Source organism: Arabidopsis lyrata (genome assembly GCF_000004255.2).
Source record: "Arabidopsis lyrata subsp. lyrata unplaced genomic scaffold ARALYscaffold_1, whole genome shotgun sequence".
NCBI classification, from domain to species: Eukaryota; Viridiplantae; Streptophyta; class Magnoliopsida; order Brassicales; family Brassicaceae; genus Arabidopsis; species Arabidopsis lyrata.
In genome coordinates this window covers 29,020,126-29,046,632 of record NW_003302555.1, presented here as the reverse complement: position 1 = coordinate 29,046,632, position 26,507 = coordinate 29,020,126, and the positions used below count along the sequence as shown (strand labels likewise).

Below are 26,507 nucleotides of genomic sequence, written 5' to 3'. Positions count from 1 at the left end.
CATTTGTTAAAAAGCTATACATCATAACAATCCCAATAAAACCAGAGGAAAAAGACTGCAGTCTTCATTCCTGATTTCAAAGCTTCCATCTTATGCATGTGTTATGACAGCTTCTGGCTCCCCATTGTATCTACTTAGACTGAGTAAACTATTAAAAGAGGCCTAGTCTCCACAAAGTTAACCAACATCCAAAGTTGACTAAAACCAAAGTGCTTCCTTATTTTTGTTAAACAAAGCACTTCATGCCCTCAAAAGGTTGAGTTTACAGAGTATAAGGGCACGTTATACTCTTATTACCAAGGACAGAGAAGATCTATGGTGGCTGACCAGAAACCGGATAAAACCTGATTCCATGATCTTGTCTGCATCTCCGAGTGTTTCTTTCAAAATTGAGATCCACTTGTTTGTCTTTTTTCCTTTTGGAACTTTCACCAATTTCATATCTAGCTTTGGTATGAACTCCACGACTAGAAGAAAAACTTGAAGTATCAAATCTGATGGGTCGATGTTCCTCCACCATCTGATTCAGGTCCAAAAGTGGAGAAGCAGGATTTGGTGGTTGAGAGATAGGACTGTAAGAGGAGATTTCCGAGCTTGAGCTTGAAGACTGATTTTCAAGAGGAGGAGGAGGAGTAGGATTGTTAGATCCAGCTCCCTCATTCCAAACAGGGACCACTAGAACATCTGCATCATTGTTATCTTCATTTTCTTCATTATTTGGAGCAGCCTGAGGGACCAAGTAAGGACAGTGAGCAACATCATGGTTGATACGACAACAATTTGTACATATCCTTTGAAGTCTTTCATATTCAAAACCAATCATGGCTTCTTCTCTGGATTCAAACCTGACTCTCCTGAAGAACCTCAGACGATCTGTAATACTGATGCGCACCTTAACTCTGATAAAAGCTATCTGAGTAGATGTGATCTCATTAAAGTCTACTTCAATAACTGGTCCAAGAGTATGAGCAATGAAGCGAACCGACAACTCAGACACATAAGGGGGAGGGATTCCCCTTACCTGTACCCATAAGTCTATAAAAGTGAGGAAATCAGGCCCTGGAAAGTCCACCCACCTTTGTAAAGCTACAAACCAGTGATTATACAACCATGGAGCTCTCCTTATCACTGAGACTAAGTCAGACTCAGAGCGAAAACGAAACTGCACACACTGACCATCAAGTATACGTCCATGAACTCTTGCAGCCATGCCCCTGCCCCAACTGCGAGGTAAAGCACTAAGGATCCTTCTGAGGTTTTGTGCATGAGTGTTGAGAGGTCTCCCAATAAGACTGAGTCTGTTGCTAGCAACAACACTAGTATACACTTGGTGTGGAACAAGGAGTTCAGGGTCATCACGCCCTAGAACCATATGCTGTAAATCATGCCATATTTCATCCGCCATCAAGAGAAAAGAAAAAGAAAACCAGAAGAGCAAAAGAAAGAAGAAAGAAAGGAGAAAAAGAGAAGGTATAGGAGTGAAGAACTGAGTGAAAGAAATATATATAGGAAGGTAAAAAGAAGAAGGCGGCAAGAAGAGATAAGTAAGATAAAAGAAAGAAGACTAATAAGACAAGGAGTGGTAAGCAAACCAAGGAAAACAATGATTATAGCAGATAATCATCGGTAAAAATCAAAAAATATCTGGTTTTGGCCTCTCTGAAATATAGTAAATCAATCCATGCTTTTGACTGGAGACTTATCTAAACAGTAAACTTCAAAAAGTCAAACTCTTATAGCGGTAATATATCAGGAACCAATGCCATATGAGACAAAGATGCAGCTTGTTTTTTCTCCTGATAAAAAAATTCCCCTAGCCAAGAAGGACAGCCTTGAGCAACATACGAAGATATCCTGTAATCAGAAGTAACACTCCTAGCTATCCTAGAGGCGCCTAGATTACACTGAATAGGTTCCAAAATGATCTCCCATCTAGTCTTATTGTTACTCAAATGTAACAGAGGAAAAATATGACTTACAAGTGAAGGCCAAGCAGTTGGTTTGTGTAGCGCCTGAATAATTTCAAATGTTGTAGCACCAAAAAGAACTTTTTCAAATTTCAAACTCTGCATGCTTTCAAGAGCCCATTTCCAACTCCTAATTTTTGCTTCAAAAACAGAAGCAATCTGAGAATAAGATCTTCTACTATGGAGTAACACAGTACCCATAGCATCTCTGACAACCCAAGAAGCACCAGACAGAGCATATTTTTTTGACCATGAAAAACCAATGTTGCATTTGACTTCATCCCATAATGGAGGAGACCAATGAGAATCTTTCATCAAGGAAATAGGAAAAACCTCAGGGCTTAACAATTGAGCAGATAACCAAGCTGTAGAATCCTCATAAGCTTTTTGTATTAACAATTCTGGAGGATAAATAGAGCCATTGAAAAGCAATTTGTTCCTATTTTTCCATAAAAGCCAAACAATCCAAGGAAAAACTGATCTACTCTCAATCATGCACTTGGCCTTCTTTTGCAGAGTTATAAGATACTTTAAGTTCACCATTTCTGAAGGTCCAAAACCTCCAGAAGGAGAAGGAATATGAGAGAGAGCCCACACCTGTCTAGCATAGGGACAAATGAAGAGGATGTGGTTGATTGTCTCTTCCGCAGCACCACATAAAAGGCATCCATCATAGTTCTTGATTCCTTTTGTAGCCAACCTTGCAGAAACTGCAATAGCCCCTTTAATGCTTTTCCACAAGAAAACTTGAATTTTTGGAGCTGTTTTAACTTTCCAACAATCAGCTAACACAGAAAACAGATCAGGAGAAATGGTTGGTTCACTAAATTTCTCCTTGTTGGCCAGTCTAAAGATCATCTCATATCCAGATCTCACCGAGTATACACCATTCCTGTTCCAAGCCCAACAGAAAGAATCTTTTCTTGCTAATAATGGTGGAGTGGATATAATACGCATCACATCATCATGATGAAAAAGTCTTCTAAGAAGACTGATATTCCATAAACTAGAGTGACAATCAATAAGAGAGGCTACCTTGAGATTAATATTCATTAGGGAATGAAGACCAACAGGACGTCTAGCACACTCATCAAAAATCCACTTATCAATCCAGACTAAGGTATCCTTCCCATCACCAATAACACTCTTGAGTCCTTTGCTAAGTAAATTTCTTCCAAAAACTATACTTCGCCAACCATAAGAAGGTCTAGAACTCAATTTTGCATGTAAGAAAGATGTTTTCCTGAAATACCTGCTTTTGAAGAATCTTGAAAACAAACAATCCGGGTCATTCAATAATCTCCATGCTTGTTTTGCAAGAAGAGCTTGATTAAATAATTCCAAATCCCTGAATCCAAAACCACCAGCAGATTTTGGCATTGTCATTTTGTCATGACTGATCCAATGAATCTTGTGTTGAGATTGAGAATTACCCCACCAATACTCCATCATAGCACTAGTCAAGTTCTTGATAGTACTTTTAGGAAGTTTAAAACACATCATGGCATATACAGGTAAAGCCATGGCAACTGATTTCAATAAAACTTCTTTTCCTCCTTGAGAGAGCTTTTTAGCATACCATCCTGTGAGCTTGGATTGAAGTCTTTCCTTGATAAACCCTAAAAGCTGCTGTTTGGAACCACTAAGACATTCAGGAAGCCCCAAGTATTTCCCTGTACCACCCTCCAAAAAAATTCCTGTTGCATTTTTAACCCAATCTTTGGTATCCTCAGCAACTTTAGAACCAAAAGTAATAGCAGATTTCTTCTTATTAATCTGTTGACCAGACATTTTTTCATATTTCTCAAGACAGAGCAGAACTGCATCACATTGATCTTTTGTTGCTTGACATAGGAATAAGCTATCATCCGCAAAGAGTAAGTGATTAATAGCTGGAGCAGAGGAATGATATTTTATACCTGAAATAACACCTTGATCTTCAGCTTGTTGAAAAAGGTGAATCAAAGCTTCAGTGCCTAACACAAAAAGAAAAGGAGAAAGAGGATCTCCTTGTCTAATACCTCTTTCAGGTATTATGAAACCATAAGGTTGATCATTAATCAATACCGAATAAGACACCGAAGTTACACATCCCATAATCCAAGAAATCCAGATGTCAGAGAAACCCATAACTTGAAGAATTCCTTTCAAAAAAGACCATTCTAACCTATCATAAGCTTTTGACATATCTGTTTTGAGTAGCATGGATGATTTAGAAAACTTCTGATGAGAATGAAGACTGTGAATCACTTCATGAGCTATCAAAATATTATCAGATATCATTCTTTCTGAAACAAAAGCTGCCTGAGTAGGTGAAATAAGCCGAGGAAGATGTTTTTTCAGCCTATTGACTAAAATTTTGGATACTATTTTATAAAGCACAGAACAGAGGCTGATTGGTCTGAGATCAGTCATTCTAGAAGCTGCTGGAATCTTAGGGATCAAACACAAATTTGTGTGATTCCATTCCTTAGGGAGAATACCAGTGTGGAAAAAATTTTGGATCTCTGTAATGACTTGATGTTTAATAATCTCCCAATACTTCTTAAAAAAGAAACCTGTCAATCCATCGGGCCCTGGAGCACTGTCACTATTAATGGAGAAGGCAGCATTTCTAATCTCATCAACTGATGGAAATTTAGATAAATCAGCATTTATCTCAGATGAGACTCTGGGTTGAAAATTGTCAAGTAAATCAGAAGCCAGAGTCGGTTGTGAAGATTTAAAAAGCTGAGTGAAATACTGAGTAGCTACTTCTCCCTTTTCTTTATCTGAGAAATGATCCTTTCCAAAATCATCAACAAGACACTGCAAAGAGTTTTTAGCTCTAGCAGAATTCACTGAGGCATGAAAAAATTCTGTATTTTTATCCCCATCATGCATCCATTTCTCCCTGCTCTTCTGTCGCCAGTAAATCTCTTCTTCCCTAAAAGCAACAGCTAATTCACACTTAAGTTGGCGAATGCGAGAAAAACAAGGATTAAGAGATTCATCTTGCAGCTTTAGAGCTTTTCTTAATCTTCTAATCTTCCAATCTGAATTTGACCAAAGATTCTTCTTCCACCCTTGGATTGCTGTTTTACAACGTTCAGCTTTAAGGAGAAAACCAGAAGATGTTCCTGAAGGGTCCTTGTTCCAAGCTTGAGTAAGCATTTTCAAAAAGGATGGGTCCTCAGCCCATCTTTTATCAAACCTGAACTGACTTCTAAAAAATTCTTTATCCCCTGAAAATTCCATCAGTACAGGTTTATGATCTGAACCAAGTTTCTCTAAAAACCATTGATGAGCTTTTGGGAACATAGAGAACCAGGCCGGGTTCCCAAAACACCGATCTAACTTGCACTGAATCCATTCTTTGTTCCTTATACCACCCCAGGTAAAACCATTACCAGTACTGCCTAGTTCAGACATATCACAGATCTCCAAAAAATTCTTAAAAGATTGAAAAGAACTATCAACACGAAGAGGACCACCTAGTTTTTCCGAGTTAGATAATATTTCATTAAAGTCTCCTATCATACACCAAGCCTCCTTTCTCAAAATACCAATCCTAGAAATCCTCTCCCATACTATAGGTCTAAGATGAGCTGCTGGATTCCCATAAACACAAGAAATAAACCAGATCTTTGAGTCATTGGAAATCTTTAAATCTATGAGGTTCTTATCAGCAAAAAGTACCTCAATGTCTAGAATATTTTTCCAAAATATTGCTAGACCTCCACTGAGCCCATCAGGTTCCACAGTTCTAAAATTATCATAACCTAACCAACCATGAACTTTTAAAAGAAAGTCATCTGAATTCTTTGTCTCCATGAGGAATAAGATATCAGGGAAATGAATTCTTCTCATTTCCTTAAGATGCCGAATTGTCCAAGGATTCCCCATACCTTGGCAATTCCAACTTAAGATGCCTAGTGATACTGCGATGGTTCACAAGGAACCACCGTATCATTGTCTCTCTTAAGATGTTTAGCAACACCTTTTCCTTTATCTAGGCCTTTCCGTTTTAAACCAACTTCAGAAGGAGCCACAGAAGCTCCTATACTTCCTTTTTTTACATAAACCTTTTTCTCTTTAGATTTTCTAACCCAAGACTCTGGTTTTTTACTAGCAGTCCCTTCTTCTAAATGAGAGCCAGAAGAGCTTGCATCTAAGCAACCAGAAGAGAAAACAAAAGATGATCCAGAAAGAGAAGTACCTGATGAAAACTCTGGAAGTAGATTGACCTGGTCTGGTAAGGAAGTCTGAGAAGAGGAAGCTTTGATTGCATCAGTCAATAAGTTTGGTGATCTTTGAGACTGATTAGAGCACGGAGAATTCATAGGAGCAGCAACTTCTTTATCTTGAGCAAAAGATGAAGTAGAAACTGAAACCTCCTTCAAAGTAACAGTCAAGCTCGGAGGAGGTATGAAAGGACATTTTGATTTATCATGAGTTAACCTCTGACACTGAAAACAGCGTTTACGAATCCTTTCATAGTCAATTCCAATCTTAACTATAGATCCATTCGGAGTTTGCACTTCCTTGAAATTTTTCAGCCCTTTAGAGACATCTAAAAGGACTCTGACTCGTACAAAATCCCGACTTTGAGCTTGTTCTTCTTCAAAAGGAAAATCAATGATCTGTCCCACACGCTCAGCTATCGTCGCAATTGTGGCCTGAGTATAGTTATTGACAGGAATATTTCGAAGTCGAATCCAAACCGGAAGGAACATCAGGTAATCAGGTGGAGGATTTTCAACCCAACGTTCCATAACTACACACCAATCATCTTGAGTCCACACACCAGTTTTCAAAACCTCAATAAGATCCGCCTCATTATTGAAGATAAACTGAAATCGATCCCTTGATAAAGCTATCCCACGAACCCGATCATATAATCTCCAGATTCTAGGCATCTCTAAGATCCATTTATTCATACGTTGATTATCAGGATTAAGAAAACGACCCAATAGACTTCGCGAATTTCTTTCAGTGGCGAAGAATTGAGGTTGATTGGAGAGAATAATTGGTTTATCCTCCTCTTCTTCAATTGACATCTCCTGAAGATACTTTTCCAATTGAAAATCCATCACGGATTTCCAATAACCAAACCAGAAAAACAGAGGAGATTTAAAGCTGAAACCTAAATAATAAAACCTTGATGTCGAGAGTCACCAAAATCAACCAAGAGTAGAGAGTTTTACTTCAACAGAGGAATTTTCAAAGGATGAAATTCAAAACCGGTCAGAAAACGAGAATATCTCCGGTGAAGGCTCTGCTCAGACAGAAGAAACCTGAGAGAGAAGTACTGAAACCCAAAGATTGGGACGGCTATGATTAAGACGGCGAGAAGAGATAACGGCTAGTTCACCTGCTAGGAGAGAGAACGGAGCTTTTTGGACACTAAATTTCCTCACACACTCTTTATTTTTTAAAAAATGTAGTATTAGAAAAATAATAAATTAAATTCTAAAAATAATATCTGCAAATGCAATGCACAAACTTGTATTAACAAAATGTAAAAGATTGTAGTTTGTTGACTTTACAATCAAAAACATTTAACCTCTAAACTACACAGAAGTGACAAAATTGATCAGTTTAGTCAAATGGAATTTTACACACTTTTTTTTACTCAAAGCCAAAAAACTATTAAAAAAAAAAAACCGGTTATCGAACACATCCACATTGAACCGGACCAGGAGATCAAAGCTTTTTTACCGCAGGAAAATCTTTTGACCATTAGCACCTGCAAGGAACAAAGCAAAAAGGCCTGTGATGGTGATGATGATGGTTATGATGATGATGATGTGGTTAAGAGTTGGACATTACATCGGTTAAGGATTTCTACGGCTAACTCCAAGAATAATCTCTCTAAATCTAGCATCTGGCTGTGTCTATCGACAAGTTCTTGTGCCTCTTTCGCTTGGAACTCAAAATTTTCTGCCTCTGCGACTACTTTTGCTACTGCGTCTATCTGAGGATTTTCTTCTGGTGCTCTTGGTACGAGAGAAGTACTTGCTGACTCTTGTGGCATTGTGGAATCTTCTCCAGTAGCTGCTGTGGTAGGAACACGTTGGGGCATTATCGTGTAGCGGTTTCCTACCTGCATTTTGCAAGTTTTTTTTTTACTGAAATGATCAAACAAAAATTCTACAAGGAAATCTTGCAACTTGCATTTAGTATGAGGCAATTAATGTATAGTTTACCTTCTCTATTTTCCTTTCAGCAATTAGTTTTTCAAGCTCGTCTTTCAATAGCTCCCTAACATTTTCCGGTATTACGTACCGTTCCTGCAATTTATACCAACCACAAGAACAACTTTATAACTAGCTAGGAAACGTAAAGAAGAGAGCATATATGATGGTTGGTGTCTTGGTGATCAAGAACAATAATAGGAATGAGAAAACCAAGACTTGTCAATTTTCTGATCCTAATGTTGCATTATCTCTGTATTGTAATCAGTTATTGACTATACACACACACAAGCTATACATGGAATCATCACCATCTCAGATCAAACCTGAAGACAGATACTTATAGAAAGGGAGAGAGAATCTCCTAACATTGTTATATTCGAAAATCCCATCGACATCACGACCAGATCCATCATGTTCATCATCGATTGTTGATAAAGCTTCCAAAACCATATCATCTAAACTTAACGTATACCTGGAAAACAAATTAAAGTAAAAAGGGGAACAAAATCTGTCAAAACATGGAGAAACAAACCATAAACCAAAGATCAATTTAAATTATTTGTGGTGAAGAATCCAAAAGGGTCACAAACTCATAGGTGACGTTCGCATCTGAAGTATCCATGGCCGCTGAAGAAAGCTCGTCACTGAAAAAAAGAGATACAAATCTATCGAAACATACCACACAAGATCAATTTAAAAGATTGCTGTTAAAGGATAGAAAAGTTAACAAACCCAGAACCAACAATGTTCGCATCTGATGAATTATCTTCAGAATCCATGGCCATTGATGAAGTCTTTTCGCTGAAAAATAAAAAAATCAAGAAATTGAAGCAGAGATTTTTGAATCGAACTCTTTGATATCCCCAGAAGCCAAGAGATCACAAACCCAGAGGAAGCGTTCGAATCTGATGAACTATCTTCATAATCCATGGCCACGTAAGAAGGCTCGTCGCTGAAGAAAGAGAGAAATAAACTGGAAAATTTTATGCCAACGCGAAATAAAAGAAAGATGTTGATCATTAGAGTAAATATCATTCGGTTTCCATGGAAGAAGATAAAGATTAACTCTATATACCTTGAATTCGATATCTTCAGAAAAACTCAATCGCAGTCGTCTCGTCGGAGAAGAAGACGTAACTAATTCTCTGTTTCCCGCTTTTCTACTTCTTTTAATTTCCAACCGAAAAAAAAAAAACTCAAAACGCAAAATCGTAAATATATAGCAATCTGATTGGGCCATTATAAGTCCTTAACGGGCCTAAAACGTTCAGGCCTATAATTAATAAAGTCAGCTTTAATCTCGACCGTACGATTGTGCTATATACGCAGTGTCTTCTCTCTCGTTTCACCAGTCTCTGATTTTTGCTGTCTTTTGGTACTAAAATCAGAAAGCTGAGAGATACTAAAAAACAATTTCAATAAAGGAAAAAAGCCCTAGCAGTCCAAACCAAAAAGTTTTCTTCTTCCATAGTTAGAGCTCCAAAACACACACAGAGAGCTGCGATAAACGATAATCGGATCGGCTGAAGCAGTTCCGATAGTGAATCAATGGCTTATGCGTCACGCATCATCAATCATTCCAAGAAGGTAAATTGTTTCTCGATTACATTTTTCTCCGACCATTTTGTATATTTTTATGTTCTTCAGCGATCGAGTATTGATATTACGAAATTAGGTTTTGCACATTCTTTCTACGTTGAGTATTATCTGAATTGGGTGTGAATAATTGTTTCTTCTTTTAGAGATTCAATTGAATTGTAATAATCTATAATTGTTTTTTACGTACAATCGAGCAATATGCTGAATTAGCTAGATTGAGAGTTTTATGATCATTTGTGATTTATGAGTCAGCTTGCTTCTGAGAGATGATTGAGATCTGTAACGCCACTTGATGTTTTTGTAATTTTAACAGTTGAAGGATATTTCGAGTTTACTGCACCGTGAGCATGCTGCAACGGTCCGATACTTCTCGAACACTAATCGAGCTCCTCTGAACAGACAAGGTAATGTTATCCTCCTTAGGTATAAATTTTTCTGTTTTTCTTTTGTTTGGTTCTATGGTTAGTATCTGTGAGACTCTCTGCTTGTTGCTTCAGCTTTTTTTTGTGATGGTCTGCAGATTCTTTCAGTGCCCGTCTTGGTTATTCCCCACTGGAAAGGGTTTCCAAATGTAGCATTGGCACTGTAAGTTTGTTGCTGTTCTCTGTAGCTGTGTAGCATTCTCTCTTCTCATTGTATCATGTTGACTAGTTTAGCAAAAAATTTAAGAGTCTTACATGGCCTTCATGTCGTTTATTCCATTATGCAGGTACCAGTGTGCGGTATTTCAACTACGAGAACAATTCTTAGTAGTGCAATGGGAAGGCCAATATTTGGAAAACAATTTTCATGGTTCAGTCTCATTCTCTTACTCTTTGTGGCCGATGTTGCATTAGCCTCAGCTGCCTGCTTGTATAGATTCTTTTTATTCCTAACTATAAGCTTATTTTTTCTGCATATCAGTTATATGCAATCAGCTAGAGGATTTTCATCGGGTTCAGGTAGTCAGCTTTTTCTCTCAGACCTTTAAAATTTGTTTTATGAGCTTTTTTCACTTTACTCTTGTTGTTTCCACATTGCTCTTACATACATATTCACAGACTCCATTTTAGCTAAGGATAATCTGTTTTGCATTGCCATTCATCTGGGTTTAGTTGAGCAATATCAGATTTAATGGCTTTCCTAAAAAAAGATCATTCCTTGGATACGCTAATTCTGTATCTGGATAACGGTTAAAGGGCTTTATTGCAAAATCCCTGCTAAGTCAGTTGCATAGTGCTTAAACAATTGTGTAACTTGAGAATGCTAAATGGTATGAGCTCTACATTTCTGAAATTGTGTTTCAGATCTGCCTCCTCATCAAGAGATCGGGATGCCTTCTCTCTCGCCAACAATGACTGAGGCATGGACCTTTATTTACCTCTTAATCGAAACTTATGTTCGTTTATCTTTACGTTCTAATAAGCTGTTTTCCCAATTTTCAGGGTAACATTGCCAGGTGGCTGAAAAAAGAAGGTGATAAAGTTGCTCCTGGGGAAGTACTCTGTGAAGTTGAAACTGTAATGTCAATCTAGATGGAATCTCATCTCCGTATTTTTTTTTTCATGTTTTGGAAATAACTCTAACTAGTTTATGTTCTGTAGGACAAAGCAACCGTGGAAATGGAATGCATGGAAGAGGGCTATCTCGCCAAGATTGTAAAGGCGGAGGGTTCAAAAGAAATTCAAGTCGGCGAGGTATGAAAATTGTCTGTAGAGTTATGTATTATGATGGTTTCTCATGGGACTCGGGGTATTGATATCAGGATCCACAGTCCATTTGTGGAAATGTTAAATGGAATTATTTGGATCATGTCAAATTTCTTTTAGCTTCTAGTAGGTAATTGCTATTACAGTTGAAGATGAAGAAGACATTGGAAAGTTCAAAGATTACACCCCATCATCTACTGCTGATGTCGCTCCTCCTAAAGCAGAACCAACTCCTGCCCCACCAAAGGAAGAGAAGGTCGAACAGCCATCATCGCCTCCTGAACCGAAGGCTTCCAAGCGTAGCGTATCTCCCACAGGAGATCGGGTTTTTGCTAGTCCTCTTGCAAGAAAGTTGGCTGAAGATAATAATGTCAGTATCACATTGTGTTAAATATATATATATATATATATATTTTTCTTAATCTTCCTGCTTAATTTTTCTTCTCGCTTACTTAAAAAAACATCAGGTGCCTCTCGCAAACATCAAAGGCACAGGTCCTGAAGGACGGATAGTGAAGGCAGATATCGATGAGTATTTAGGTATAAGTAACTCCTTGACTCTTCCTTTCCTTTCTTTTTCTTTCAGACCTTTCTTGCCTCTGTTTACAGTTATCACTCATCCTTGTGTCCTAATACATCTTCCGATGGTGCAGCTTCAAGTGGTACAGGAGCTACTGCGAAGCCATCTAAGTCAACTGATTCTAAGGCCCCAGCTTTGGACTATGTTGACGCCCCTCATTCTCAGATACGAAAGGTAAAACCTATATAACCCTTGCAGCATTGTTAAGCCAGTTTTAATAGGTTCAAGGATTCTGAAACCTCGTTAACTTTTTAATTTTGGCAGGTCACAGCCTCACGTTTGGCATTCTCAAAGCAAACTATCCCTCACTATTACTTAACCGTCGATACATGTGTTGATAAACTTATGGGGTAAGTATAAAGTCTTGGATGATGTATTTTGAGTCGCTGTCAATGGGTAAGCTAGACAAAGTGATTTTGTATATGCAGTCTGAGGAGTCAGCTTAATTCATTCCAAGAGGCTTCTGGTGGGAAACGGATATCTGTCAATGATCTTGTTGTTAAGGTACATCTTACTTGTGTATAGTTGTGTGTACTTTACATGCAAGCCAACAGATCTTTTAAAATATCCTACCGGCGTCATGCGTTTTAGGCTGCTGCATTAGCTCTCAGAAAAGTTCCTCAGTGCAATAGTTCATGGACTGACGATTATATCCGCCAGTAAGTACATTGACAACCTTTTGAACATGAATGGGGTAGCAAGCATCGTAACCTTTCTCTATAGGTTTAAAAATGTGAACATCAACGTCGCAGTGCAGACAGAAAACGGGCTGTATGTCCCTGTTGTGAAGGTGTGTGCAAAATAATGTTTAACCCTTCGCTGTAGCACAAACTTGAGATTGCTGAATTATATCAATTTCTTGATTCCAGGACGCAGACAAGAAGGGTCTGTCCACAATTGGAGAAGAAGTTCGGTTATTGGCTCAAAAAGCAAAAGAGAACAGCTTAAAGCCAGAAGATTATGAGGTGAGAGAATTCATTATCTTACTCAGTAATCATATATTTCAATAAACAGGCTAATATTCTCGTTTTCTCAGGGAGGAACATTTACAGTCTCTAACTTGGGAGGACCTTTTGGCATCAAGCAATTTTGTGCAGTTGTTAATCCACCTCAAGCCGCCATTCTAGCAGTTGGAACCGGTATGCTCTCTCTCTCTCTCTCTCACTGCAGAACCGAGTTTGTTACTACCTTACGAAAGTTCCAATAACTGATTCATGTTGTGTCTGATTCTTAAAAAAAACAGCTGAAAAGAGAGTTGTCCCTGGTAACGGAGCAGATCAATTCAACTTTGCTTCTTACATGCCTGTTACACTGAGCTGTGACCATCGCGTAGTAGACGGTAATCCGGTTCTTCTATCATCATTGATTCATTATCATTCATCATCATTGTATAAATCTAATCTTCTTCTTCTTTCTGCAGGTGCCATTGGAGCTGAATGGTTGAAAGCATTTAAGGGATACATCGAGAACCCTGAATCTATGTTACTCTAAAAAGAGAACCACACAATGGAAAAACACATCAAAGCTCGTAAGAGTCTCTGTTATTGTACGTTGAAAATCTCTGTTTCTTTCGGGTTTTTTTTTGGGATTTTTGTTTCTCTGAATAATATGGGTGGAGGTCTGGAGGGGATTCAGCATTTCTACTATAAACTGGATTTTAGCATATTCTTTGCTGGTTCTGGTTGTTCATGGAGGGCGGTGAAATAGAGTGTTGTCGTCACAAAAAAACTGTTTGTGTTTTTCTTGAGATCTTAAATGCAAAAAAAAATCCTAAATTTTCAGCTGAAACCATTGTTGAGGGTTATCCAATAACATTACATGTTTAAAATTTTAGAGGTTTAACTTTTAAGATAGATCTACTCAAAGTTCGAGGACATTTTGAGAGTTTTCGAAATCAAAACATTCTAGGATTTTTTTTTTGCGTATCTCATATATATTTTTATGATTTATTTATTTAATCAATAACATTTTTTACACATACTATTTTTTTGATTAATTTATTCAATTATGTCTAATTAACAGAATTATTTACACGTTCAAATCATATCCTCAATTTCCTTTTTCTTCTTTTTTCAATGCGATTTTTTTATTGCCCTTTTCCAGCTTCAAAATCCATTAAAGAAATATCTGATTCAGCCATTATTAATATTTATTATATTTTAAGAAATCCAATAAAAATCTTCAGCTAACTTCGTCGAAAACGAAATAAACAAATAAATAAATATAACAAAATCGAGAAGAATAAAAAAAAAAAAAAACGTTAGGCAACGAAAGCAAGAATCTCTCTTCCCGTCGGTCACGGTCGCGAATCTCTCAGGCAATCTCTCTTTCTCTCTCTCTCTCTCTCAGGCAAGCTCGTTTGAACAACTTTTCTGGTGAATTTTTTTTTGTCCCTTTCCCGTTTGATTTTAGTCGGAAAAAAATTCGTCCTTTTTTCTCTAAGGATCAACAGGGTTTTGTTCTTGATTGCTTTCTTGTCCTCAGACGTCTAGGGTTTATGTTAATTCCTTCTTCTTCTTTTTTTTTTTATCTTCTGTATTGAATCATCATAATTTTTGGATATCGGGAAATGTATGTTCTCTGAGATTTCTCCTGAATTTTTCCTTCTTATTAGTATCCTCAGATTTTTAATTTGAAATTCCTCTGCTTGACATTGGTTGCTGCATTTGAAAAATCTGTATAAGAAAAAAAAACTCAGCTTTGTCTTTCTTACATTCAAAAGTTTCTGCCTTGCATCTTTGTCTGAGTCAAATCTGTATTTTTTCTGATTTTGATGTTCAGGTTACTTGGTGAGAGGAAGTTTAATCGAGTTCTTTCGCCATGAATGCTAGTAAGTTCACAAATTGTCCATTTCTCTTCAGCTTTGTGTTTATGACACCATTATTTGGAATATGTTGTTAGCAGATTTAGAGGAACAAAGGAAAGGAAAGTATATTCTAATCCGTGATGATGTTGAGGACTCTGAGTTAGGCCATTTCTATAAGCCCCTTCCTTGCTTCGGTTGTGGAATCGGATGGTTCTCGTGAGTAGACTCTTTTTTCTTCTTATTATTGTGGATATATAGTGTCTTGCTGAAGCAAATTCTTTTTACCTGTTTATGTTAGGTTTCTTCTTGGATTCGTCTTCCCATTTGCGTGGTACGTTGCTACATTTCTATATTTGACAAACTATTACCGTAGAGATCCTCGGGAAAGATCTGGTCTTGCTGCCTCTGCTATAGCTGTGAGTTATCAGATCCAATGCATTCTCCTCGAATTTTGCTGTAAAGGAGGATTTACCAACTTATCTATTTTGCTTCAAAATTGTATGCAGGCTTTGATATTCTCTGTTGCACTTGTGATCACCGTGCTTGTGCTTGTTTTCTCGGGTCGCTAGAGTCTTGTTACACTTTGCATATTCTTTCTGAGTTTCAAAGGAAAACAACTTCAAAAGTCTGTTTCCACACCAAGTGAAAAATATTTCAATTTGATGAAGACAAATATCGGTTTCGGAGAGAAGAAGGTACTGCTAGTCCTTTTTGAATCAAAATTTGGTTTGCTTTGTACATAAGTCAGTGTATACTTTTAAACAATTGAAATGAGATATATATAACTCTTGGAGATTTATGTAGTTTCAGGCTTGTATTTTAAGCCAGACAAGAACCCTACCCAAGGTTATGTCTGGTTCTTATCTTCCTTGTTCAAAGTCTTTTCTGTCTTTCTTTTCTTATTGAACCTCAAGAAACAGAGAAAGGAATGGAATTAAGGGAAGAAGCTTTGACGATTAGGATTTGTATTGCCTCTTATGTCTAGTGTTATTTAAATCATCATCTCATCAGCATCATCATTTATTTCATAAATCACATCCAAAGATTGCAGAAAGTGTCGAGTCTTTTAAAGGACCATAACGGACGACGATAATAGTGCAAACCAAACCATCTGGTGAATCAGATTGATCTTGAAAAGACAAACACATGAGATTTCTGAAACAATTTTGCATAAGAGTTTAGAGCTTGCATTTTCTGTCTTCCTAATACACTCTCATCTCTAATAAATGGCCTCAAATGAACAAAATAGTTAAGGTCAATCCGGAAATGGTTAGAATCTCAATTAGTGTCTTTCAAGCTGAAAAGCTGCTTTCTCTTGAAAACCAAGAAGACAACAACGAGGACCTGCAACATTGCTATTAACCCAACAAAGACAAGTCCCACCGTCTTCCCTTTGTTTAAACCACCGCTTTTCAATTTCTCCGGAGGCCGAGGAGGAGGAGGAAGCCGCCGTGGCAGGTTCTTTTGGGGAGGCTGCGGAGGGGATTGTGACCTCGGTGGTGGTTTAGGTGGCGGCGGAGAAGACAGAGGCTTAATCATATCCGTGACTGGAGGAGGTGGTGGAGCAGTGCCTGTATCGACGCTCACATTGACAGGTGGTGCCGGTGGTGGTGGTGGAGGAGGAGGAGGAGGCGGCGGTGGTGGTGGAGGTGGCGGTGGAGGCGGAGGAGATTGTGGAATGAAAGGTGGGTCTTGTGATTGGACGAGAGGGAAACTATTACTGCTGAAAAACAGAGCGAGGATCAAAATATTTAGGCTCCGAGATCTGAAGAGAGATTGAAGAAAACCCATTTTTGATGAGATTGAATCAAAAAACGGTCTTCTTTGTCTTCGTCACCGAATGTGGCATCGGTAGAAAAAAAGACATAACCTTCTTCTCTGTTTTGTAGGAAAATTACAAGTCTCCGTTTGAATCAAGATTTTGTGACAAATTGAATTCAGAAGAGTCTCCAAAGAAAAAGAAAATGGATGTCACGATTGGTGGAACAATTGACCTAAGAAAAACTTTGAGAGACGGTAAAATTTCCCCGGGAAAACTCAGAGAGGGAATAACGGATTAAGGCTAAATATGGTGAAGATAAAAGTTAGTTAATTTTCCGGTAAGAAAAAGGTTTAGATTTTGCAAGTTCGTTATAATTCTATTAAATTGTTTAATATTTAAAAAAAAAAAAAAAAAAAACTGTTCATTTGTTATCCCAACAAATTCATTCCATGGAAGAAATTAATTATATATACTAAGAACCTTGCAATTTTTTAATATAAGATTTTAACTTGTAAGATTTTTAGTAAACGTTTGATCAATCTTTTTATTTTCTTTCAATTTTTACCAAGTGATAAACAATAGCATAATTAGGAAACCCAATAATTCACCTACAAATCATATAAGCATTGGCATAGAAAACAAAGAAAGAAAGAGCAAAATGCAGAGATGAAAAAATGTTTTAACGCTCCTTTGCAATCTCAGAGAACTGTACAAGAGACTTTTTCCTAGCCAATGAAAATACAAAGACGAGATTTAAATGAAATCTAATGTTTTCTGAAGTCTGATATGGTCTTTTTTTCTTGTACATGTATTCCATTGCTTGATTATGCACATCAACTTTCATCTGAAAGTGTCATCTTTCCAACAAAGCGAGCATCTAGCGCGACCCTGAAACGTTAAAGCTCAAGATATAATCGACTTAGTGATGATGCTCATATATCATGTCCTTTCACTCATCATCAGTTGTGAAAAGATGATTTTAAAACTTCAAGAATTGAAGAAACCAGAAAGCTAAGTTGAATTTCAATATGAGAAAACATCACATCAAAGTTTTGTAGATTATCTTAACTAGAGAAGAAAGAGAGTAACAGAAAAAAAGAATGTGCTTACACAGTTTAAGAATTCTGTAGTCTTCAGTTTTAGCCCCATGCCATGGAACAAGCATAGTTAACCACCAGTTTACCATCAAATCCAAAGTTCTGCACATACCAAACCAGCACCATGTAAGGAAAAAGAAGACAATCCCAAGGGTACTTATAGAAACAGAGATTCTTGATGCACAAACAAAAGACTTACATTATAAAGATCAATGACTGATTCATCAGGGTTTGGCGAGAAAGCACTATTGACATAGACAAACTTACAAACAAAAGAGCAATGTCAAGATCAAGATTAATCGCCTTCTAAACGATTCAAAATACAAATAGAGAAGAAGCTGTGTTTTGTTTACCAATGAGTCAGAACGAAGCTGTCTTCTTAGAAAGTCAATCACTTTAGCAAATTTATCAGTCCCCGGAATCTATTTACACCAACATTCACAACACACAAAGATCAATTAGTATTTTACGAAACATCAACACTCAAATTCATCAAACTAAAACATGAGATGGAAGAATTGATAAAAAGAAAGAAACCCTAATTTGCGTGGAAGACAATACCTTGAACTTAGATTGTTTGAGTATAGGAGCACCTCCAGTAGCTCTTAGATGAACAACAACTGTCAGAGAAATATAAACCCTAGAAACTATCAAAACCAAGTCCTCCGAGAAAATCTTCAACAGATATACGTAATTGAATCGATTGATTCATGGATTCCGTTGATACAATTGTCGAATTTCATCGATTAATCGAAGACTAACCTTTCCGAACAGAGCCCGGGGACGACGACTCCATCGCCATTGATGGTTTGTTTACGTAACTCAAGAAGACGACGTTACTCTATTTTTCTCGTCTATTTGGAGAAAAACAATTGAGGCTTCGTTTTGGGCTTTTAAAGCCCATATTAGATTGGGTTTGAAATAAACAATTTTCTAAAGGATATAATGTGGAACGATTAACTTTTTCTATTAGCTGAATCTGACACAAAATTTAGGGGAAAAATGTCGTTTTATCTCCCAATTTTCAAAAAATGGCCAATTAATACGTCAACTTCATATAAGGCCAATTTAAACATTAAGTAAGCGTTAACTAAACAAATGATCCATTGGATTGCGTTGACCAGGCCCATTTGCACACGTCGTTAACTCCGATAACAGACCGCTTAACGGCCGTTTAAACCCGTTAGCGTTTCTCCGTTAATGGCCAAAACGCGGTCGTTTATGTTTAAAACGAAATTATCAATCTTTAAAATCCCCAAATCAAAACAAAGAAACCCTAAAATCGATTCTCAATTCCAATTCTCAGACTCTTCTTCTTGGTCTTAATCTTCTTCTTCTTTTTCTTCTTCTTATTTTTCTTCTCCGAGTTCTCCATCTTGAGCTAAAGAAATGAGTTGCAGTTCAGGGAATTCGAATTCGAGTAATCAAGCCGGAGGAGGGCGTTGGGGACGTGGGTTTCCGTCGAAGTGTCATTGTGGGTTAGACGTCGTCATCTATACTTCGGCGTCGAAGCAAAACCCTGGAAGACCATTCTTCTGCTGTCCAACAAAACAAGATGTAAGCAGAATTGATTTAGGTTTTTTTTTTTTCGTTGATTATAGTTTTCAGATTGAAAATGCAGGAACATTTGTTTAAATGGGTCGAAGATGGCGTTTATGAAGAGGTTGTAGACGCTTTGCCAAAATTCTCCATCATTGACAGTGAGATTAACAATGCCAAATCTGAGGTTGAAATGAAGATTGAGGAGTTACAGGCTATAATCAACGAACTCAAGGAAGAAGCAATGTGGAGCAAAAGGGAAGTCAAGAAATGGAAATTGGTGATCAAATTTTGCTTGGTGTATCTTGTCATTGTGCTTGGTATCCTTATGTTCGGTAATACCAAAACACAGAAGCTTGTTTTTGGTATCTAGTGTATTTGATGTCTGGTTAATGTGTTTGTCTTTGGATTGTGTCTTTGATGTATGTCGTGTTAGAGTGTTGTGTCTTGTTTTGAGTATCATCTTGTAATGAAATGGTACTTTAGCACTGCAATATCAATATTAATTTGTCTTGATAAAATTGGTACTTTAGAACACAAGCAAAGTCTAACAACAAAACATGTCATACAATAAAAAGCAAACAAACAACAAATGCTCCTTCTCCGAGTCAAAGTTTTAAGTGGAACAGACAACAAAAACAAAAACCCCAAGACTAAGCTTAAGTCTAAAAAGTCTAAAAGTCTAAGCTTAACTCTAAAAAGAACCCCGAAAAAATCACAGAAAGTCTAAAAAGTTCAAGTGGAACACTCAAACCATGATGCTAATCCAGCAACTCCTTGTTCTTGTGGTTGAGCTTGTGCTTCTGCTTGTGGTTGAGCTTGTGATTGTGGTTGTGCTCCAGGTCCAACATGAGCTCTTGATCCTTGTCTTTGTGATGCCCTTTGTCTTGTGATCCATGAGCTCTTGATCCTTGTGAAGCTTGTGATCCATGACCCGCAGCTCTTGATCCTTGTGAAGCTTGTGATCCTCGAGCTCTTGATCCTTGTAAAGCTTGTGATCCATGACCCGCAGCTCCTTGACCTTGTGATCCATGACCCGCAGCTCCTTGACCTTGTGATCCATGACCCGCAGCTCCTTGTCCTTTGTTGGGGTCGGATTTTACCCGCGCTAAGTCCGAGTTAAGACATAACATCTCGGGACGTATCACCAAACCGGCTCGGGGAACGCTTACAAAACAGCTTGGGATCGATCACGAGATCGGCTCGGGATCTATCACGAGATCGGCTTGGGATCAATCACCAGATCACCTCGGGATTGGTCACCGGATTGTCTCGGCAAAATCATGATTAAACCGGCTCAGGACATCCTGTATCGCTTCGGGAACGGGACCCAATACACCGCCTTCCATGAGCCAAATTCTCCTCCCATCCCGAGCCGACTTCAAGAGGCACCCGCGCCAACTTCGCAAGATACCCGAGGCGAAGAACCAAGATATCCGAGCCGAAGGGAACGATGAGCTCGAACGCAGAAGACCTTCCGAGGCAAGTACTTAGTAAATATTCGCTTTCAGAAGTATCATTTCCAAGCAGGGCGTCATTTCCGATATACCCGGAAATGATAAGAGAGAATCTAGAAGGATCGACTCAAATCAGGAAATCTTCCGAAGACTACGAAGAATAAGGAAATTATCCTGATCCGCGATATTCTAGCTGACTTCAAGATAAATAAAAATCTTCCGAGAATATCGCTGGAGAGGCGGTTTATGATCGCTATATAAAGAGACTCAAGGCTCCCATAGAAAGGTGGAGGCAGGATCGCTCTATAATTTACACTACACAAAGCTCTTACAGCACAAACACCTTTTTCTTTTACGATCAAACTCTTGTACGATCAAAACTACCCTTTTTATCAATAAGATCAAGAACACCATCTTCGGTTACAATTGTTTCTGTTGTTCTTTGAGAATTCACGCTTACCGTATCCCTAAAATAAAACCCTAGACAAATCTTGATTGTGTTAGTTTCGACTTCCACATCCTTGTTGAGACAATTCTTGTTGTTCCTAATTCAATGAAATATGTGTTAGAATCAGAACATACATGATTTCATACTTATGGAAAATAAGTGTGATATAGTGTATACCTAATTTATCCTTGGTCGACCTCTTGGTCTTGGTGGTGGATTCAAAACAGTTGGATTCTTGCAGCTTTGTTTTTTGTGTCCTTCTTGTAGGCCGTTAGAGCATGTCATGATTCTCTTTGCCCGTAACATCTTGTTCTTGTTTGAAGAAGAGGCAGTTTCATTTTTTCTTTTCCTCCTGGCATAGTTACTTGGCCTTCCAAAATTGCCTTTTCTCCAAGGTGGTGGTAAGACAGGCAACCTATTCAAAGTAGGCCACAATGGCATCCCTTGGACAGGTCTAATACCATCCCTGTATGTCTCTCTCCACCTTAGCTTTGTGTAGTAGTCACTGACATAGGCTTCAACCTTTTCTTTTCTTCCTAATATCACACATGCTGCATGAACACATGGGATCCCAACCATCTGCCATTTTCTGCAACCATAAGTCTTCAAATCCATGTCAACAAAGTACCCAACACCATTCACATATATCTCATGCAAATTGTTTCTGGCCATAGTTCTCTCGCAATCAGGAACCCCAACAATCATTTTCTCTATCTCAGCATGAGCTCTCAGAGTAAACTTTGTCTTCAACCTGTCAGCTATGAGAAACCTCTTTGCAGTTCTGACCATGCATTGCCTTCTGATGTCCTCTAGTAAATCCAAAAATGGCTTTCTCCTAGCTTGTCTAATAGTCTTATTGAAAGACTCACTCAAATTGTTGAGGTTGTCATTGCAACAGGTGCCTACCCTTGTAAATTGGGACTCATGACTAGCATTTCTTGCTCTCAGAACTTTGGTCTTCGCCTTAGCACACTGATCTGGAGTTACTTCCAGTCTGTACTCTCTCTTTATCTCAGCAACCATTTCGTATTTAGTCATCTTTGGATTCACTCTCAGCCTCTCCTCAAACAAAGCTGCAATGGAAGACCGCTTCAACATCTTTGTATACCCTGACCTCACACATGTATGCTCGTTGATATACACTCTTATTTGCATCTTATGCTTCTTCTTCTCATATGAACAATAGACTCTCCAAGGACATTCAACACCTTCATCCTCAATATAGCAACACTTCCCAGCCACCATCATTGATTCAGACCTGTAGAGTTTGATGTTATACCTTGTCTTCAAAGAATACATCAATACAGCCCGCTTGAAGTCATCTGGAGAATTGAAAGTCTTCTCTAAAGCTAGCAAAACCTCTAGGTCATCTTCGTCTCTACCACCTACCATTTCTCTGTCTCTAACTTCATCCTCGTCGTCAGATGACAAAGGATCTGGAATCTTCTCATCCTCCCAGATATCATCTCCGCTGTCAGAATCAGAACCTGCACCTTCATCTATTCTATAAGCTTCTGGAAAATCTGATGCAATGTTGAGGTTAGGATCTTCTTCGACAACGTTACCATCATTATCATCGTTATCATCGTTATCTCCTTGACCTACTGCATCATCAACATCATCGATATCTTCATCAGCAAACACGGCGCAGTCATCTTTCAAATCTGGCTCAGGATCTACCTCAGGCTCATCTTCAAATTCTTCGTCTCTGGCTCTTCTTCGTTTTCGACGCCGTCCTGCAGGTCGAGCTTTCTCAACAGCAACAGTCTATGCTACGCCTACAGACACTTGTTCTACACCTCCTGACTCTGCAGCGACTTCCGCCGGTGGAGCACGAACTCCATCTCCAGTCTCTGCTTCGGGAGCTTCAACTCCAGCTCCAAAACTCTCTAATTCGCCTTCCACTGGTGACCCGATCCTCGAAATGACGCCGTTGCGTATAACTAATGGCATTTGTGAAGAGTGATTGAAGATCGACGAAGAGATTTGGGGGTTTAGGGTTAGAAGAATTAGGGATTTCGTTTTCTCAATTTGGGGATTTCTAATTTCGATTTCAATTCGTTTAAGTGTTAAACGACCGCGTTTTGGCAACAGAGAAACGCTAACGAGCTTAAACGGCCGTTAAGCGGTCTGTTATCGGAGTTAACGACATGTGCAAATGGGCCTGGTCAACGCAATCCAATGGATCATTTGTTTAGTCAACGCTTACTTGATGTTTAAATTGGCCTTATATGAAGTTGACGTATTGATTGGCCACTTTTTGAAAGTTGGGAGATAAAACGACATTTTTCCCCAAAATTTAGACGCTATAAGATAAATAAAATAATAATGTGAATAACAATTTTATCAAGTACTTGAAATATCATTTTCTTTGTCTCTATCTATCAACTTGTGGGCTTGTGGCATATGAAAGAAGAAAAGAAAAGACAAACCAATAATTGTACAGATAGAGATGAATTTGGAATTTGGACTAATCAACCAACAAACAGAAACAACTAATTTTGTTGTCTTGATCTATCCAAAGCTAATGTATCTGATATATTGTAACTTAAAATGTTGTTGTTGGATCTTTCTAAATGCAGCAATTATTGAAACTAGATTTTATATCCGCGCGTTGCGCGGGATTTTAATTTAAAATTTCTTTTACTAATAAAAATTTTGAGCATAAAATATAATTATTTAAATTTAAAAGATAAATATTTGAGCATATATATAATAATTTAAATTTTAACATCATTTTATATAAAATATAAATATACCCAGTTTCATGAACATTATTTAGTGTAAAAATACATCTATAATATCATGTTGCTAGAACCGTTTTAGCAAAACTTTTTATATCCATTGAAGCATGTGCATGGTGCCATAAGAGAATTATCGACTAAGTTATCAATGTGCCTATTTTATCTAACTTTTCATGATTATACGACCAAATGGTTAAGCCCAATTTTGAATCTAATGATCTGTTTAATAATGTGTGTGATGTATTTTTTTTAAAAACTCATTCGTTTCACACTATGCATGAGATCTTAAAGAATTTGACCTTATTCATGTGTATTATATTTCTAAGTTTTAAAAATTTATTTCAAACACTTTTAACTACTAATTATTTCGTCATCTTCTATGATGCACTCGTTGACTCTCGACATGTACTTTATTTTCACCTTCTATTGACTCACATATTATATATATTGGATTATGAATTGATTTTCAAGACATATCATTAACTAATTTCTCCTTACTATCTTTTAATACTCAATTTTTTGGATTAAAAGCATTTGATTCAATTGATGAAATATCCATCTTGTTTTTCTTTTGATCATGTTATAAATTTGTAGTTGCACTTGAAAATATGCTATACAAATTACATATCCCTTTTTTTAACGGCTTACATTTTATTTTCTATATATTTTGTGTAGAACTCATGGATAATGTGGTCATTGATGATTTATTTTTTTAAAGATGGATTATAATGTTTCAAAAATTTCAAGATTTTTTTTTTTAATTTCACAAGATAAAGTGTGTCTCTTACAATACCTCCGTCTTAAATTATAAATTTAAGTTGAGTTTAGTAATCATTTATTTTTCTTTAAGTAAAAAATTTAATACTAAATAAAATATGTAGTATATTGTTTCGCTTTAAATTTTATTTTCATATTTAAAATTATACATATAGAATTACATAAATTTATTTTTATTCTACCATATATTTGAAATTTACTTCTATTTTAAAACTAATTAACACAATTAAAGATTTGAAGTATGATCATTTGTAATTTTTATCTATTAAAAGTGGAAGTATATTATTACTACTAATAATATTTTTATAGTTTTATTATTATTTTAACATCTAATTTATTTTACATAATTATTTTTTTGTTTATTTAAATTTTTTATTAATTAAGTAACATAAATATGCATTAAATGAATGTTTAGAGTGTATTTTAATGTAAAATAAATAATATTGCTTAGATGGATACTTATGTGGATGCTTAAGTGGATAGGCTAAATGGAGAGAAGTATATAGATTGCAAGCTAGGTCTAACTTCACACGTGGAATAACTTGCATTATTGGGACTAATTAATTATTCTTGAGTATTGTTTATCTATTAACGATTTAACTTTAACAATATTGGGTCAATATAAGATAATATTTTTTCTGTATTGAAGAAAACATAAAAACAACAAAAAGAGAGTAAAAAGAAGATGGAGAGGAAGGTGAGGCGAAAGAGATGTAGTTGATACGACGCAGTGTCGTCTTTCAGACAAAAAGCTGCAAGTCCAGTGACTGACAACAATCATCTTCTTGGGCATCCAACAAAACATTCTTCTTTTTCTTTGTCATTTCTCGAGTTGTGCATTTTCCACATTTTCACATTTCCCTCTTTTTCTTTAGATAATAGTATCTTTTAAATTTTCTGTAATTATTATAGCAATTTCATATTCTTCTATACCATTTTTTATCTAAAAATTATACATAATTTTACTCTCCAACTAATTTAACCACAATTAAATATTTGTTCATATTTAAGTACATCTACTAAGATAACAGTGAAATGATCTAAAAATATATACTTTTTTGGACTTAACCTTATTTTTTAGGTTTTTTTTTTTGATAAATCCTATCGGCTATCCGGTCGGTCCTGGTAGGAACGCACTGAGGTACTACATAGTAGACTGGTTCACCGTGTTAACGGTTAGGCCCTTACGGGCTACCACTCTGCCTATCCCGAGTTTGGAATGTCTTCCGACGACTAAGTGCCAGGGGTAATCAGGCCACCTGTATTTCTGGCTACCTAAACTAATTGGGCCAAGACCCAACTGACAGACTTCCCAAACAAATGTGTTTTTTTTTCCAAGGAGAATCGAACTCAGGTTTGGGAGTTTCACCCTTTCCCAAAGCTTCCTCTGCCATTAGACCACGGATGTTGGAGCAATTTTTTTTTTTTTTTAGGTATTTGTTTATGTAACGTTTACGTTTCAAAAAGGATTCATGTTAGTTATATTTCAATAATCTATTTACTATATATATATATATATATATATTTGTGCACGAAATACCAGTTTTGATGTTATAAAATCACTAAAATTATTATTAAAATACTTTAAACCCATCAAAATTTTTTGAAAATAATTAATCGTCTCACAGTTCTGTCAAGGCTAACTTTTAAGCATTGTACTTGTGTAAAAGTAAAACTCTTATTTATCATGCTTAGCTTAAGGAGTAAACCCTTTTATATAAAATTTTTTTTAATAGTTAACTATAAAGTCAATCAGTCATTTCTGTGAAAGAAAATAATGGAGCAAATTTGTTATCTATTAGGTTGTACTGATAGATAACCGGCTTGTTATAACCTGTTTAGTAGTTTATTCATACTTGTATAT

The 26,507-nt window shown here is 36.9% G+C and overlaps 7 protein-coding genes across 12 annotated transcripts; 2 read left to right on the top strand and 5 right to left on the bottom strand.

Moving 5' to 3' along the window:
• Nucleotides 1–228: 228 nt before the first annotated feature.
• On the bottom strand, nucleotides 229–1,405 carry LOC110225016 (uncharacterized protein At4g02000-like). Its single transcript, XM_021013484.1, has one exon. It carries the CDS (start codon nucleotides 1,403–1,405, stop codon nucleotides 314–316), a length of 1,092 nt encoding a protein of 363 aa, XP_020869143.1. The 3' UTR covers nucleotides 229–313.
• Nucleotides 1,406–5,817: 4,412 nt separating this feature from the next.
• Nucleotides 5,818–7,039, bottom strand: LOC110225015 (uncharacterized protein At4g02000-like). Its single transcript, XM_021013483.1, has one exon. It carries the CDS (start codon nucleotides 7,037–7,039, stop codon nucleotides 5,879–5,881), a length of 1,161 nt encoding a protein of 386 aa, XP_020869142.1. The 3' UTR covers nucleotides 5,818–5,878.
• Nucleotides 7,040–7,571: 532 nt separating this feature from the next.
• LOC9330545 lies at nucleotides 7,572–9,440 on the bottom strand. 2 transcript variants are annotated; one of them, XM_021013486.1, is made up of 8 exons: nucleotides 9,222–9,440; nucleotides 9,033–9,098; nucleotides 8,879–8,947; nucleotides 8,737–8,790; nucleotides 8,513–8,618; nucleotides 8,156–8,239; nucleotides 7,779–8,052; nucleotides 7,572–7,695 (listed from the first exon to the last, which is right to left on the bottom strand). In XM_021013486.1, exons 2-8 carry the CDS (start codon nucleotides 9,074–9,076, stop codon nucleotides 7,664–7,666), a joined length of 663 nt encoding a protein of 220 aa, XP_020869145.1. In that variant the 5' UTR covers nucleotides 9,077–9,098; nucleotides 9,222–9,440; the 3' UTR covers nucleotides 7,572–7,663. The 2 variants fall into 2 exon arrangements, with proteins under 2 accessions (XP_020869145.1, XP_020869144.1); XM_021013485.1 differs by lacking the exon at nucleotides 7,572–7,695 and having other exon boundaries at nucleotides 7,705–8,052.
• Nucleotides 9,441–9,566: 126 nt separating this feature from the next.
• LOC9330544 (dihydrolipoyllysine-residue acetyltransferase component 3 of pyruvate dehydrogenase complex, mitochondrial) lies at nucleotides 9,567–13,796 on the top strand. The gene is made up of 19 exons (XM_021013481.1): nucleotides 9,567–9,733; nucleotides 10,059–10,149; nucleotides 10,266–10,330; nucleotides 10,455–10,537; nucleotides 10,649–10,686; nucleotides 11,032–11,087; nucleotides 11,170–11,244; nucleotides 11,329–11,421; nucleotides 11,564–11,803; nucleotides 11,901–11,973; nucleotides 12,087–12,187; nucleotides 12,278–12,363; nucleotides 12,442–12,517; nucleotides 12,605–12,672; nucleotides 12,737–12,803; nucleotides 12,883–12,978; nucleotides 13,050–13,152; nucleotides 13,257–13,352; nucleotides 13,434–13,796. Exons 1-19 carry the CDS (start codon nucleotides 9,695–9,697, stop codon nucleotides 13,502–13,504), a joined length of 1,617 nt encoding a protein of 538 aa, XP_020869140.1. The 5' UTR covers nucleotides 9,567–9,694; the 3' UTR covers nucleotides 13,505–13,796.
• A 469-nt stretch (nucleotides 13,797–14,265) lies between these two features.
• LOC9327860 (60S ribosomal protein L18a-like protein) lies at nucleotides 14,266–15,781 on the top strand. Of its 5 annotated transcripts, none has more exons than XM_021014486.1 (5): nucleotides 14,266–14,330; nucleotides 14,795–14,843; nucleotides 14,918–15,035; nucleotides 15,118–15,235; nucleotides 15,326–15,781. In XM_021014486.1, the coding sequence occupies exons 2-5, from the start codon at nucleotides 14,834–14,836 to the stop codon at nucleotides 15,386–15,388; spliced, it is 309 nt and encodes a 102-aa protein (XP_020870145.1). In that variant the 5' UTR covers nucleotides 14,266–14,330; nucleotides 14,795–14,833; the 3' UTR covers nucleotides 15,389–15,781. The 5 variants fall into 5 exon arrangements, with proteins under 5 accessions (XP_020870145.1, XP_020870146.1, XP_020870147.1 ...); XM_021014487.1 differs by having other exon boundaries at nucleotides 14,278–14,350; nucleotides 14,791–14,843; XM_021014488.1 differs by having other exon boundaries at nucleotides 14,278–14,362.
• Nucleotides 15,782–15,943: 162 nt separating this feature from the next.
• Nucleotides 15,944–17,075, bottom strand: LOC9327859 (leucine-rich repeat extensin-like protein 3). The gene has a single exon (XM_002891751.2). The coding sequence runs from the start codon at nucleotides 16,608–16,610 to the stop codon at nucleotides 16,098–16,100; it is 513 nt and encodes a 170-aa protein (XP_002891797.1). The 5' UTR covers nucleotides 16,611–17,075; the 3' UTR covers nucleotides 15,944–16,097.
• A 106-nt stretch (nucleotides 17,076–17,181) lies between these two features.
• LOC9327858 (ubiquitin-like protein ATG12A) lies at nucleotides 17,182–18,541 on the bottom strand. Its single transcript, XM_002891750.2, has 6 exons — nucleotides 18,441–18,541; nucleotides 18,240–18,298; nucleotides 18,032–18,100; nucleotides 17,878–17,940; nucleotides 17,692–17,780; nucleotides 17,182–17,469 (listed from the first exon to the last, which is right to left on the bottom strand). Exons 1-5 carry the CDS (start codon nucleotides 18,478–18,480, stop codon nucleotides 17,721–17,723), a joined length of 291 nt encoding a protein of 96 aa, XP_002891796.1. The 5' UTR covers nucleotides 18,481–18,541; the 3' UTR covers nucleotides 17,182–17,469; nucleotides 17,692–17,720.
• Nucleotides 18,542–26,507: the final 7,966 nt, after the last annotated feature.